General features: G+C 33.5%; 1 protein-coding gene and 1 pseudogene across 1 annotated transcript; both read right to left on the bottom strand.

Annotated features, from left to right (window-relative positions):
• Positions 1-1866: 1866 nt before the first annotated feature.
• LOC101246534 (small ribosomal subunit protein uS12-like) lies at positions 1867-5806 on the bottom strand (annotated as a pseudogene).
• A 4361-nt stretch (positions 5807-10167) lies between these two features.
• Positions 10168-12977, bottom strand: LOC101252188 (uncharacterized). The gene is made up of 7 exons (XM_069298922.1): positions 12630-12977; positions 12276-12306; positions 12048-12196; positions 11540-11631; positions 11244-11315; positions 10919-11086; positions 10168-10256 (listed from the first exon to the last, which is right to left on the bottom strand). The coding sequence occupies exons 4-7, from the start codon at positions 11561-11563 to the stop codon at positions 10227-10229; spliced, it is 294 nt and encodes a 97-aa protein (XP_069155023.1). The 5' UTR covers positions 11564-11631; positions 12048-12196; positions 12276-12306; positions 12630-12977; the 3' UTR covers positions 10168-10226.
• Between the last annotated feature and the right edge of the window lie 1020 nt (positions 12978-13997).

Below are 13997 nucleotides of genomic sequence, written 5' to 3'. Positions count from 1 at the left end.
TTGTAAAACATCTTTTTCAGTTAAGCTGTATAGTGATAATTCAATCAATACAGAATATCTTCTTCTCTTAAACAGTTCTTCTTCTTCAGCTTGATTAGAATTGTTGGTTTTAACTATCATTTCTCTTATCCCTACTCTCATCCCATCTTGACAACAATACTAATTAAAAGAATATAAATGTGTGTTCATTTCAAGTTTGAGTCCCAAATATTTTAATTAAGAAATAAGAGATTACAAAAAGAAATAAAAGAGAAAATGAACACGACATTTGGATAATTGAGAAAAAAATATATTGATGAGAAAACTAATTTTGTTAGATGGACAATCAGTCAAGGTAAGTATGTATTTTAGTTGAAACCCCATTTATGAGTTGGGTTACGTCATAAAAAATTGGGGTTGATTCAAAATAGGTCAATAGGAAGATATCATGAAATTAATTATTTTTTAAATATTATTTTCAAGAGTATTGGGTCAAAATATAAACCATAAGTGGTCTTTAGAAAAAAAATAGAATTTTTAAAAATATCATTTTTATTATTTATTTGAGAGGAGTTTTAATTTGGACCAATCATATTAAGCAATATATAAATAAATATTTAATAATTTAAGGGAGCCATTAAAGATAAGGGAAAATATGACTCAAAGAATTAATATCAAGGGTAATTGTTTAGCCGAAAGGTGGACATCAGGGGCATTTTAGGATCGATAGGTGGATGGAGGATAATTTTGTACCAAGTCAGATACTTGGTGATCATTTAAGACCTTCTCCGTCAGAAAAATTTAGAGTTGCGTATTTATCCTTGAGAATTTGACGCAATATGTGATTTTTTTCATAGCTTTACTACTGATTAATGAAGATTGTTGAAATAATAAACAAAAATTCTTAATAGCATTCTTTTGTTGATTGTTTAGGAAAAAATATGGAACCAATTATATGATGTAAGAGGTCCCTCGAAGGAAACTGAAATTCTGCAAAAGTAAGTTATAGGACAAAACTTGAGTTGGTTAGTTGTTGAGCTAGATATCTATGTTAATTTACAATTCACTAAAGCTACACATAGGTTTTTGGTACTTGATGGTGTACTAATTCATCTACTCAAAAGCATCAACTCCTTTAGCATATATTTTCTATTAATTTTATGTTTCTATCTATTGTGTAATTAGATAGCAAATATATTTCCTGCTATTTCATAGATTACTTATTCCTGATTTATTCTTATACCTCATTATATGTTCTATGACTAAAGATACATTTAATGTATCAAATTTTTTATTAATCTTATGGTTGTAAATATGTGAGGTGGAAAGTTTATCAAATTGTCCTTTAATTTTATGGACGTGTTTGATGTTCCATTAGAAAGGAATATTTTGAAGTATCAATAATGAGCAAGAACGCAAAAAGAAAAAAAAAACTATTTCTTTGATTCTTTGTATTACTGGGTCATGGATTGCATAAGTAATGCAACATGGATAGAGAAATAGAGCTAACCCAGTTGAGTATGAGGGTGTACGTGTTAGAGATTCCAGTTACGATTTATTTAATGATGCAGCAATGAAACGTAAAAGGGATAACAACATTGTAACGGAATCGTCATTTTCACAGTCGTCTTCGTTATCTTGGGTGGAAGAAAACCACAGGCATACTTAGATTTGAACTAGTCTTGCTGGAAAATGGAAGTCCATACCTCTTGCTTGAACAAAAAAGTGTTATGTATGCCTCTTACTTAGGTATCCAAGAAAAATATGCAAATACTAATACTTTATATGCTCCGAACAACAGCATATTAAGAGGACACTTGCACAATAAATTCAAAAAAGAACTCTTACACTGGGATAGAAAACCAATTGCTTTCAACTTCCAACAGCTTCATCCAAAATTCCACTTAACATTTATTTTCAGAAGGTGAAACAAATGTCCTGGATATATTCATGGACAAAGTATACTAGTTGGAAATTAGGGAAAAAGAAAAAAAAATGATATTTTGTATCCTAACAAAAATTAATTCCGAACACACTTGCATTTGACCAGAAAGTGATATTTAAGATCTGGACTTCTCTTTCTTCTCTTGGAAGAGAGCCAAAAGTGACACACCAAACATCTTCACAACCTTGAACCCAACACCAGGAATATCTTCCACAGCATGGCCTTTTGCGACCAAATCTAGCATTTAACACCTCATCCTACAAACAATCAGATGAGATTTATTCAACACTAAATAATGCTACATAGGAAATTTAAAAACAAAGACATTTGCAATGACAGAAAGACATACATTCTCTTCAATGTAGTTCAAACAACCATCATTGGGTACAAAGCAGCAATCTTCTTCTCATTCTTTATCAACTGAACTCGAGCACACTTTCAAATGGCAGAGTTAGGTTGCTTAGCTTCAATATCACTGCAGTTCATTCAGTTAACATTATGTCTATTAAACCAAACTCACAAAAAGATGGATAAGCAAAAAAATTTTAAAATGGAAAGCAAAATTGGTCATACAGTTTCTCAAGAACAATCCCCTTGGCGTGAGATGATCCTGAAAATGGCTTTTTCCATACATTACCAAGATGAGACTTCTTGTAAGACTTGTCCGCCCACCTCTGCCTCCAACAGTGGGACTTCAGTTTACGATCAGCTCCCATTCCACGTGTCTTCCTGCATTAAAGGTGGTAAAACATAAGTTTTGATGTGGCCAAAAAAAGGGAAATCTTGACATTTGGCCAACCAATGGAGGGATACCACACTTGATAGATACACATAAAATCAACAGCATATAACAAAATGTTCATAACTATCTATTTTAACTTGCAAAATCACTCTTATATGTTTCATCTGATCAGTAACCACATGGAGCTTGAGAGCACAGAACAGTTAAGAGTGACATTTGATTAAAGTCCATTAGCACTCAAAGCAATTCATTGCCCTCAAGAAGCCTCAACTACTTTGCCATGATGGACTAAGGGATCATGCATTCAAATAGAGCCTCCAGATAACAAGTTTTAAACATATCCCCATAGATTTAACATATTCCAGTGAAGCAGAACTTGTCAGAATCACAAAGTCTCTTAGACATATTAAATTCCTACTTCAATAATGCAAACTACCAATCATTTTACCATGTGCTATTTTCATTGGATTTTCTCATGGGAGGTTCACATATACTGAGACTTGTATAATTTTATTAATAATTATAATGGAGAAGAAATTTTTATTGAAAAAAAGTTCTGACGTAGGTAAATCTCATTATGAACAAAAAGCCTTTTTGATGTCAAATGTAGTAGTTTAACAAACTGTCTACACAGACAAAAGAAAACATAAGAACAAAGCCAAGTACTCTAATCTTTATACACGGTGAGTGCCTACTAATGGCATGTTAAACACTAACATGAGCTAATAAGAGATAGAGTTTTTTTTTGTTTGGGAAGAGAATAGTTTAGATGTTTCTTCTCCACTGATCTGTAACCCCACAGATCATGATGAGCACAGAACAGTTTAGAGAGACATTTCATCTGATCCATTAGCATTCAAAACAATTCATTGCACCTCAAAAAGACTCAACTGATTTGCCAAGAAGGGCCGAGGAATTACACATCCACAAGTTTGAAATTTATCCTCCATAATTGAACTTCTCTCAGTAATGCAAAACTAGCTAGAATTACAAAGATTGAACTTTTCTTGGTAATGAAAAACTAGCTAGAATTACAAAGTTACTAGTTTACACATTGAGAAATGGCCAAATACCAAACCAATCATTTTCTATTTATAATGGAATGCTTACTTAATTATGTTTGAATGTTGATCTCATCATGAAGTAAAGCCTTTTGAGTCAATGTGAATAGTTTCCCCAAATTGTTAAGTATGACGAGGCTCAAGACCTTATACTTGGACACAAGCACAAGAAAACAAAAGAACCAGCCCAATTACTCATAATTCTTATACTTGCTAAAAATCTTTTTTTGCATTGCTACAAGAAGTAGAGTTTTTATGCATGGAGGAAGGGGGTTTCATTAGCTAGATGTTTCTTCTCTACTGATCTGTAACCCCACGGAGCTTGAAGAGTCCAGAACAGTTTAGAGAGACATTTGATCTGAGTCCATTAGCATTCAAAACAATTCATTGCCCTTGAGAGGACTCAACTGTTTCCCAAGATGGACTGAGGAATTACACATCCACATAGAACAGCCAGGTGACAAGTTCAAAATTTATCCCCATAAATTAAAATTTCTAGTGATGCAAAACTAGCTCGAATCAAAAAGTTATATTTGACACATCACATTTTCAATTTAGCAATACAACTATTTGGTTTGACCTAATACCAAACCAAACATTTTCTCAAGTGCTTGTTTCTACTGCAATGCTTATTCAATTAAGCTCAAATGTTGATCTCATTCTGAACTAAGCCCTTTTAAAGTCAAATGTAGTTAGTTTTCCCAAACTTCTAAGTATGTCGGGACGCGAGACATTTTATTTAGACACAAGCACACCAAAACAGAAGAACAAAGCCAATTACACATAATTTTTGTACACAATGAATGTCCTTTTTTTTGCATAGCTACAAGACATAAGGGTAATTTCTGCATGAAGTAAGGGTGGTTTCAGTAGCTAGATGATTCTTATCTACTGATCTGCAACCCCACAGAGTTTAGAAGCCAAGAACAGTTGAGAGACATTTGATTTGAGTCCATTAGCATTCAAAACAACTCATTGCCCTCAAGAGGACTCAACTGCTTTGCCAAGATGGCCTAAGGAATTACGCACACATACAGAATAGCAGGGTAACTCGTTTAAAATTTATACCCATAATTTTACTTTTCTCAACAATGCAAAACTAGCAATAATTACAAAGTTCCAATTTTACACATTAGTTCTCAATTTATTAGCTAGATGTTTCTTCTCTACTGATCTGTAACCCTACGGAGCTTGATGAGCCCAGAACAGTTTAGAGAGACATTTGATCTGAGTCCATTAGCATTGAAAACAACTCATTGCCCTTGAGAGGACTCAACTGCTTTGCCAAGATAGACTAAGGAATTACGCACCCACACAAAACAGAAGGGTAACACATTTTTAATGTATACCCATAAATATTCTTTTCTCAGTAATGCAAAATCTATAATTACAAAGTTCCAATTTTACACATTGAGTTTCCAATTAAACTTTTGATGTCAAATGTAATTAGTTTCCCCAAATTGTAAAGTATGACAAGACTCGAAACCTCATATTTAGACAGAGGCATTAGAAAACATAAGAACAAATCCATAGTCTATTTTTGCAGTAACTGTTAATAATAGCGTAATTTTTGCATGGAGAAAAGGGGTTTCGTAGTTAAATGTTTCTTCTCTATTGATCTGTAACCCCACAGAGCTTAAGGAGCCCAGAACAGTTTAGAGAGACATGTAATCTGAGTCCATCAGCATTCAAAACAACTCATTGCCCTCAGAGAGAGCTCAACTGTTTTGCCAAGATGGACTACACATCCACACGGAAGCGTCAAGGTTCAAACACATATATCTAACTTGCTCAGCTCAATCAGTACATTACGCTAACATGGATTATTCGATACATTTCCTTGTTGTCTCACAGCATTCTCAACACGATGAAGTATGACATTGCTAGATATACTTTACAAGAGAAAAGGAAAGGAGATTACCCCATGATGACTGAACGAAGTTGTCTCGCCTGCTGCAGCCGGAGGGTTGAGGAGCTGCGAAGCTAAACATACTGAAGTGAGCAAAACCCTAATGTGGAAGGAGTTTTAAAGGTGGATCTCGGGTTTGCTGCTACGTTTCACCACTAAGATTTTATTTGCTTTGGACGGTGCTGTTGATGGGCTGGGCCTGGGCTGGGTGAAAAAGGTTTAAATTTTTTGATCCAGGTATGCAAAAATATATTCGAAGAATAAGCATGAAAAAATTTAGTCATTTTAATTTGGACATAATATACAAAGTGAATTATTAAAACTTGTTGGCAAATGAATTCAAGAAAAAAAATTATTAAAACGACTAAAGAAACAAAATACTTGCCAAAATATTAGGACCTCTCTTTAAGATTTGATGCCCCTAAGTCCGCACTGCTTATTGATTGACTATCGTAACGAATTAAGTATATAATTATTCATCCTATAAGCCGCTCTATTTCAAGATAGTATTTTGCAAGATAGTTAACAATAGAACATATTTGTGTGAATTCTGAAATCTCCAAATATCAGATCAAGTTTCCACTACACAGAGAACTCTCAGATTTACCAAAAGTAATCAGTCAAATGGATGTTATACCCAACTTGACCCTTGCGGTAGAAATGAATAGTTACCGTACTTCCAAAACGCCATAATTTTCTGCATTTGCCGCTAAGATATTCCCACAGATAACATAAAAAATAACTAAATTTTGTGATTTTAAACTAAAACACGTAAAATGCACCAAACTGCCATTCAATCTTGTAGTCTTTAAACATACCGTATCGAAAATTAGAATCATAAAGAAGCCAAAAATAATTTGAGACTGTAAATAGTAAGACAAACAAATTGAAGTGCAAATAAGTAAAGATTAAAGATCCCTAAAAATGAATCCAGAAAATGTACACGAAAATTCAATTGTATTTCTAAACTATCATCATATACACTTCATGCCTTTATGATCAATAAGCTAACCAACATACACTAAAATGTGTCTCCAGTTCTACATAACTTTCATTTTTACCTAATCTTACTTCTAAAAAAATAGAAGCATCAGAAAACAAAACCTTGCTACATGTGGATAATATTAACATCTGCCCTGCCTTTTCATGTACAAGCTGACAGCATACATACCACCGCAGCAAACTACACTGCGGACAGCATACATATCGCCGCAGCAAACTACATTGTAAAGCCAATAAACTTCTATGATAGGTGACCCACTCCACGTATACGAATCTGAAAACCATACCAACAGCTGTTAAACAAAGATATGAACATCACACATTCATGCAACAGACTTTTCGCCTTCAAGTGGAGATTCCTCTTGTGTCATCCAACTCTCTGCCGAGCAAGGCCGGCCAAGTTTCTGCCAACAAATTCTTGTAAGTCACAAACATCAACATTCCCAGGACAACACATAAAATTCATATTTATGAAAAGTGCAGGTTTTTTCTAATCAATATGGACAAAACTCTCAAAACTGGCTATTCCGCTACTTTTTGTATGCGAAGGTAAAATTAAATACTGAACTGTTCTACCAAATTGTTTGAAGGAAGAAACCTTCAGCACAAAGATTTCTGTCTATAACTTTTGTTTCTTTGGTTAAAAATATGAACTAATAAATGTATATCTGCAGTCTCATAAATCTTAAGAATTATTTTTTAAAAAAGCTTCATAACAACTTTCAGTTCTCTACCGCCACGAGTTAGTGGCGAGGTCTACGTACATTCTACTCTCCCCATACCCCACATGTGTCATAACAACTTTCAGCTCTCAAACTTCCAGTCAGAAAGCGTTTTGATTATCCATACTAAAGAAACTGCTCATCCTTGGTGCTTCACTTAATTCCATTAAATTACAAATTATTTGTGCATTGAAGTTAGCACATATTCGACTAATTATATTTATAATTTGCAGGTAGATTATAAAACTCCATTGGAAAGTAAAACATTTGACCTACAATTACCTCTCCACAAAAATGGTATGCAACACACATGCTCATCGTTTAAAAGAAACGTGATTCAAAAACTACATTTTTCTTCTACTACATAAAATTAAGAGAGGGAAAAACCAATGGCCAACGCGGGAAATAGTTAGGAGAGCCAAAAGAAGACCCTTTACTTACCCGCCCCCCTTGTGATTTTATTGGCTGAACTCACTTGTAAAAATCATATGTTCGCCACTGAACAGATGGAATGGCCCAGTGCATTAGAAATATGAATATATTCTCTAACACCATCCCTTGTAATTTTACAAGTATTACACATTGTTTTTGTTTTTGGATTTAATTTCTTTTTGTCTTAGGCTCAGTAGAAGTGGACCAAGAAATTCAATCTTATCGTAGCTTCTTAAAGTTAGTAACACCTGAAAACAGACTCAAACTCATTTCTTGTCTACAAGGACTTACAGAGCATCTGAGAATAAACAACAACATTCGATAGAACTTCCTTCACTATCTTGATAATCCTAACTTCTTCAGAGATCTATACACATCAATTATGGCTGTCTTAAGATCTTTGTAAAAAAAATTTAAAGGGTCGAAGATCTTCTGGATACTCCACCTCAAATGTAATTAGGAAACCTGTAACTTGTTGTGGCGGGTTTCTGGTTTTTTTTGGAAATAGATACAAGTTGTTACCTTCTCAGAAAAAAAAATATACAAGAAACATAGTTACACTAACCAAATGGGAGGTTGTTGATGGGATTTATCACGTTATGTAAACTAAAGGGGAAGTGGCTACTACTAATATAAACTGAAAACAGGGAAGAGTAATAAACAAAGAAATAAAGATCTGACAGCAGATATGGAAGCATAAAAAACAAGTTATAGAAGAGAATATATATGTATAGATCTACTTTACCATATTCAATGCATAATCACTCTGTCGCTCCAACTCACGCAACACCTCTACTGTCAACCCAAACCATTCATCAATCCAGGCAAAGCAATTACGATGGCTTTCTAGGAAAAGTGACCTTTCCCCCTAAGAAAATAAACTAGAGGAAAAATTAAAAAGAGGAAAAAGAGCAAAGTCATATTAAATTGCAAATTGGTTCATGATGATGGGGATCATCAAAATAAGGAAACTTCAATATCTTCATAAGAAACTACGAAAACAAAAAGAACAGTTAATTCACATAACAGATTCAGTTGAACGATTAATTATTCTCCTCTTTTACTCAATAGGGACACAAACTTGGACAATCTTCACTAAACAACCATCGAATGCACTATAGATCATTCAATAGGAAAACTAAGCATTGCTACTAGATTTCAACACATTATTTAACCTTCCTCTGAGGAAGTTCCTCATGTATGACCACTCGACCAGCAATACAAAGCTCGGAACTTGAGAGGTCGAAGACATCAGTTTTGAAGAGGAAAACAGCTTTGGCAGCATCAATATATATAATTATAGAAACCACTTGCTATTTGAGGGCATAGATTTAAAAGAACATAGTATTCCCTCCTTTTGAGGATGTAGCAAATAATTTAATATGTCATGAAAAAACATTACATGTCACTTAACTCATTAGATCAGTCCACATTGGTGTAATGTGTCCCAAAAGTTATGAACATTATGGTGTCAAAGTTCCTAAAAAGTTTAATGCTCGGCAATCATTTCAAGCAGACAATATAATTTATTCAATGAAGTATCCAGATTTATACCGCCATCAAAGCTTGTTCCAATCTGCTCCCAAACCCCCAGTATGGAGCATCTACGGTCACCAGTTTGTATGTTGTCATAACGGGATTACAGAGGTCCTGCCGATATCAAAAAATACTAGAGTTAATAGTTCACCTCAAAGAGTAGAAATCACATTCGGTAAGCAAAGTGTTGGTAAGCAATGGTCAACGTGTCTCTATGTTAGTTAAACCAAAGTATAACGAGAGGTATATTTAAATTATTTCTGATAGAACAGAAATATATTTAGCCCTTCTCCAATTAAACAATGGCTTATTTCGGTTGAAAATTCACCATATCCTCCATGTTAACCCACATCCAGCCATTACAGGTCCTCGTATAAAATGGATTGTCAACTTATTTGTAGTTCTAAATTTTGGTTTTTGATACATGACTATTCGAACTTTCATCCCAAAATTTAAATCCCTTGCTCCAACAAGGAAAACACTACAAGCAAGTTGCATAACCTCGTCCCCAATCCCCTCTGCTATAAAACTCATTCATGTGCCACTTACAAACTAAAACAATGCTCGAGACACCAAGAGAAAGATGCCTTTCTAAGTTCATATATAACTTCCACAATTAGATTTTGTAAAGCTTATAGTAATCGTTCCTTGTATCACTTCCCCACATGTCCTTCTATTGTCCCATACAACCCTTGATCCTTTTCTTTTTTACAAAAAAAAAGTGGTTTCTAGTCCAGTTTCGCAACTCGATTATCTCATCACATACCTGCATCCTCACACCAATACAGGTACTAAATAATTGTCACCTAACACAAATAGATGTAAGGAGATCACCTTCTTTTTCATTTTTTTTGGCATCTGCTGGGATCCAAACCCCCTTGTTTCTTCTAGTCTGCATTCAAGACTCACATTGACAGCTAGAGTACACCTTCAGACACCACAACAACCTCTTATCTTACAATGACAAAAGTGAAAAATAACTTCTCAATAAACATTTTATTTAGGTCTTGCGGGAGTTCTCTACTATAAATTCATTAACTCATAAATGATGTATATATGAAGTTTGTATTTGGTTACGGCTGATGGTAATAAATGATCTGCATTTACATTGACTTCAGGATTACAACTAGTTTCGCTAATAGTCATTTCGAATTCAAGTTGCTTCTATTACACTTCTCCTCAACAAAACATTAATTTCAAAGAAATTGAGGGTGATGGCCTCCTAATGTTAGAAGCTTTTAGCAGAGCAATTCCCATACTCCTTTGTGGGCACAAAATCTAAATCAATTAAAGAAGAGAAGGCCTCTATAATCAGAGTCATGTATTTACTTTTTTCAATTGGGACCAGTTATGGTTCTTAAGGTGGTATCCCTATTTTCTGAATTATGTAACCTTGGACTCCATAAATACACCCCACTTGGAGGAGTAATAAATAGATAAACAGAAGTAAGAAAGCTGACAGTGTCTGTTAGAATAGGAACATCAAGGTGTCCAATCCTTTCTCCAAGTCAATAAAAGAACTTTTCTAAAAGAAACAGAGAGGGTAATTATGCACTTTTGCTGTAAAAAAAAAAGAGGAGGTATACAAACCTGCCAGCCTTCCAAGAGTGGTCCACGACCACATCTTGCTGATTGGAAATTAGAGAAATCAACATTGTTTCTTCCAACTACGTAACTCCAATAATCAGTGGCAGCTGAAGCAATATCAATAAATTCCACCTGCCTAACTGCCAGTTGGTTCTCACTCAGGCCATGCACCTATCACATGATTATCTCAAGTCAATAGCAAGATAGCCACAGGACAGATGGCATTGGAAGTAGTGATCTTATTCAACCATGAAAAACTAGCAGGATTTCCAATTTTATGGCTATTGGAACCATCTTATGACTCAACGATCAAGTACATTGAACTTACATTCTCAGAATACCCATTGTCAGCTTTGTGGATAGTGTCGACACTCATAAAGAACTTCGAAAAATATGGTAACTGCAAAAAGAAATCAATTGAAAATTTTAATACTGCACATTTCGGACTTCTACAATGCAGAGGTAGTCAGGGACGGTGTATGTCACTAGTAATTACCTTAACAACTGCATCAAATGGTTATACATGTTCGATAGAAACCAATAAATAGGTTAGTATGAGCATGCATAAGGAAGACTTGGATACTAACCAAGAAAAGAACATGAATTGCAAGTAAGAACATAAACCTGATCGACATTTAGGATATGCATTCCAGGCTTCCTCTTGCATCACAAGGGCATCAGCTGGTGCAAATGTAGTAACCCAAAATGGCTCTTTGCTGCAATGATAAGGCGAATCAAGTCTCAAACTACAAGCTTTTAAAATACAAAAAAGTTGCTCTCTTTACAAGTTAAGTCAACCATACAAAACATTTCTCTAGGAGGTTAAAAATCTCTAGCAGATTTATGATGCCTTAAGAATCTAAAGCTACTTTTTAATCTCATAAATTCAATTGTTATGTTTTACCCCTACCCACCCACCCACACAACAACCTTTCTTATGCCAGAGAAAGCATGTCCAAAGTAGTAAACTTCTTTTGTGTAAAATCCATCAACTTTAATAATCATAAACCTAATCAGTTTCTGATTGATTTAAAATACCAATAAGATAATAACTGTCTATTAGTACCATGACTGCTTACTCTATCAATTCAAATGCTATAATCAAATAGAAGTAAGTTTGAACTGAAGTTACCTCTACAAGTGGTAGAACTTTGATGTGTACTGGCCCTCTCCAAATTCATCATCACTAAATGGTTTGTTCTGTAAAACCTCCACTCCTTCATCGCCTATGGTGGTTTCCTGTTGCATTTTCATGACCATGTACATCTGAGCTACCTGATACTGCAATTCAAGTACTAAATTAATTTATCCACTAAAATAAGCATTCAGTTTACTCTAAAAGTTGTGCAGTTTGGCCTACCTCTACCAATGATAAGGGCACCACAATTCGACTCCAGAGAATCCCCAGTTGACAAACAAGTCATTTGGTCAAGGAATGAACACCAACAAAATAGAACAGCCTACAAATTAAAATCCAATACTCATCCTTATTAAGAAAGTAACTGATAAAGTGTGAAAAGAAAGCTCCTGCCTTTTTTCTAATCGTTTTCACCAAAAGAAAAGTTGTGTAAGAAAAAAAATAAACCATAAGCACTTCATACTCATGAAAAAAGACTAGCATCAAGAAAATCACCTATTAATAGATAGGCATAATTATAAATATGCAAGCATACATACAAAGAATAATAGGTAGAATTTCATGGTTAAAGGATACAATTCCTTAATCTGAACCATTCCTACTATTGATTACCCCAAGCAAAAGTGAATGAAAAGTTGCAATTGAAAACAGTGACCCAATATGCCAAAACAAGTAAAAAAAACAGGGGAAGTATGAATTTTATATGAACCCACAAATTGAAAAGAGAGTATTGGTGGTGTTGTGGCAGACGCATAGAAGAAGATTCAAGAAAAGGTGAAGTGATGAGGAGACACGTTTGACTACAAGATGAGACGCGGTCCTTCTTAAACAACGTGTACTCTTTCTTCTACAGAAAATGGTCATCCTTTGATATTCCCAAGGACATGTTTGTTTCTAGGCTTATTATTCTCTCTATCCCATGGAGTTTTAACAATTTAAAAATTTATAATCCAAAATGAAAATTTTTGTCATAAAATAAAATACTTATTTAATTATTATTACTTAATATAGACATATATTCATTTTTTAGATTGATTGAAACGAAAATTAAATCACAGAAATTGAAATAAGGGGAGTATCTGGTTTTTCTTAGGCCGATTAAGTGATATGAAATTCAAATTTTATTTGAATATATAATTTAAAATTTTTATATTTTATATATTTTATAAATATAAAAATCTTATAAGTTAAAAAAATTATTAAAATCTCTTTATACAATCTTATCTAATAAACCCAAAGTTATAAAATTGCATAATAAAATGTCACAAAGACACTCTTAAAAAGAATCAATTTTTATTGATCAAGTTTTGATTTGATTAAAAAAAAAGTTAAACAAAAGTTGTGGTATATTCGTTTTTTATATAATTCCCGCACATATATGGTATCGGTAATTTTCTTATGTTGAACTTACATTTCTCGTTTATATAATTGAAAAAATAAATCAACATTGTTGTTTTGAGTCTTTTACTGGTCAATTTGATTGGTAATATATTTGATAAAAGATAATAAATTTGATGAATATAAATGTTGACGTAGAAATTGATTTGAATTAAAAATAATAAATTTTAATGTTAGTAAGAATAATAATGGTATGAGATATGAATGGTTTGAAAAGTAATAAAATATGAATTATAAGTTTTATCTACATATGAAATAAATGGTTAGTAGATATATAAATGTGGGTTTTTACAAAAAATAAATTTGTGAGATAATTTTTATATTTGACATTTTTAAATCATTATCTTTGAAGAATATGAGATTTCATCTCAAAGTATGAAATCATGAGATGAAATCACCATGAAATTGCACGTCCAAACGCTTATTACATCTCATGATTTCATATATCACATGATTTGATTTCATCTCATGATTTCATAGCACATGTTCAAAGGTCTTTGTTTAGTCATGTGATATATGAAATCATGCGATGAAATCAAATGAAAT

Source organism: Solanum lycopersicum, chromosome 6, assembly GCF_036512215.1.
Source record: "Solanum lycopersicum chromosome 6, SLM_r2.1".
NCBI classification, from domain to species: Eukaryota; Viridiplantae; Streptophyta; class Magnoliopsida; order Solanales; family Solanaceae; genus Solanum; species Solanum lycopersicum.
The sequence above is the reverse complement of the archived record's forward strand: the minus strand, read 5'-3'. Positions and strand labels throughout refer to the sequence as shown.

Excerpts from the sequence above, each read along its gene's own strand:
- LOC101252188 (XM_069298922.1), bottom strand. The coding sequence starts at position 11,563 with ATGCATATCCTAAATGTCGATCAG. Across the intron at positions 11,316-11,539 it reads ATATCCTAAATGTCGATCAG|TTACCATATTTTTCGAAGTT; the intron begins GTTTATGTTCTT and ends TTCTTTTTGCAG. Across the intron at positions 10,257-10,918 it reads CACTCTTGGAAGGCTGGCAG|GTGTACTCTAGCTGTCAATG; the intron begins GTTTGTATACCT and ends TGGTGTCTGAAG.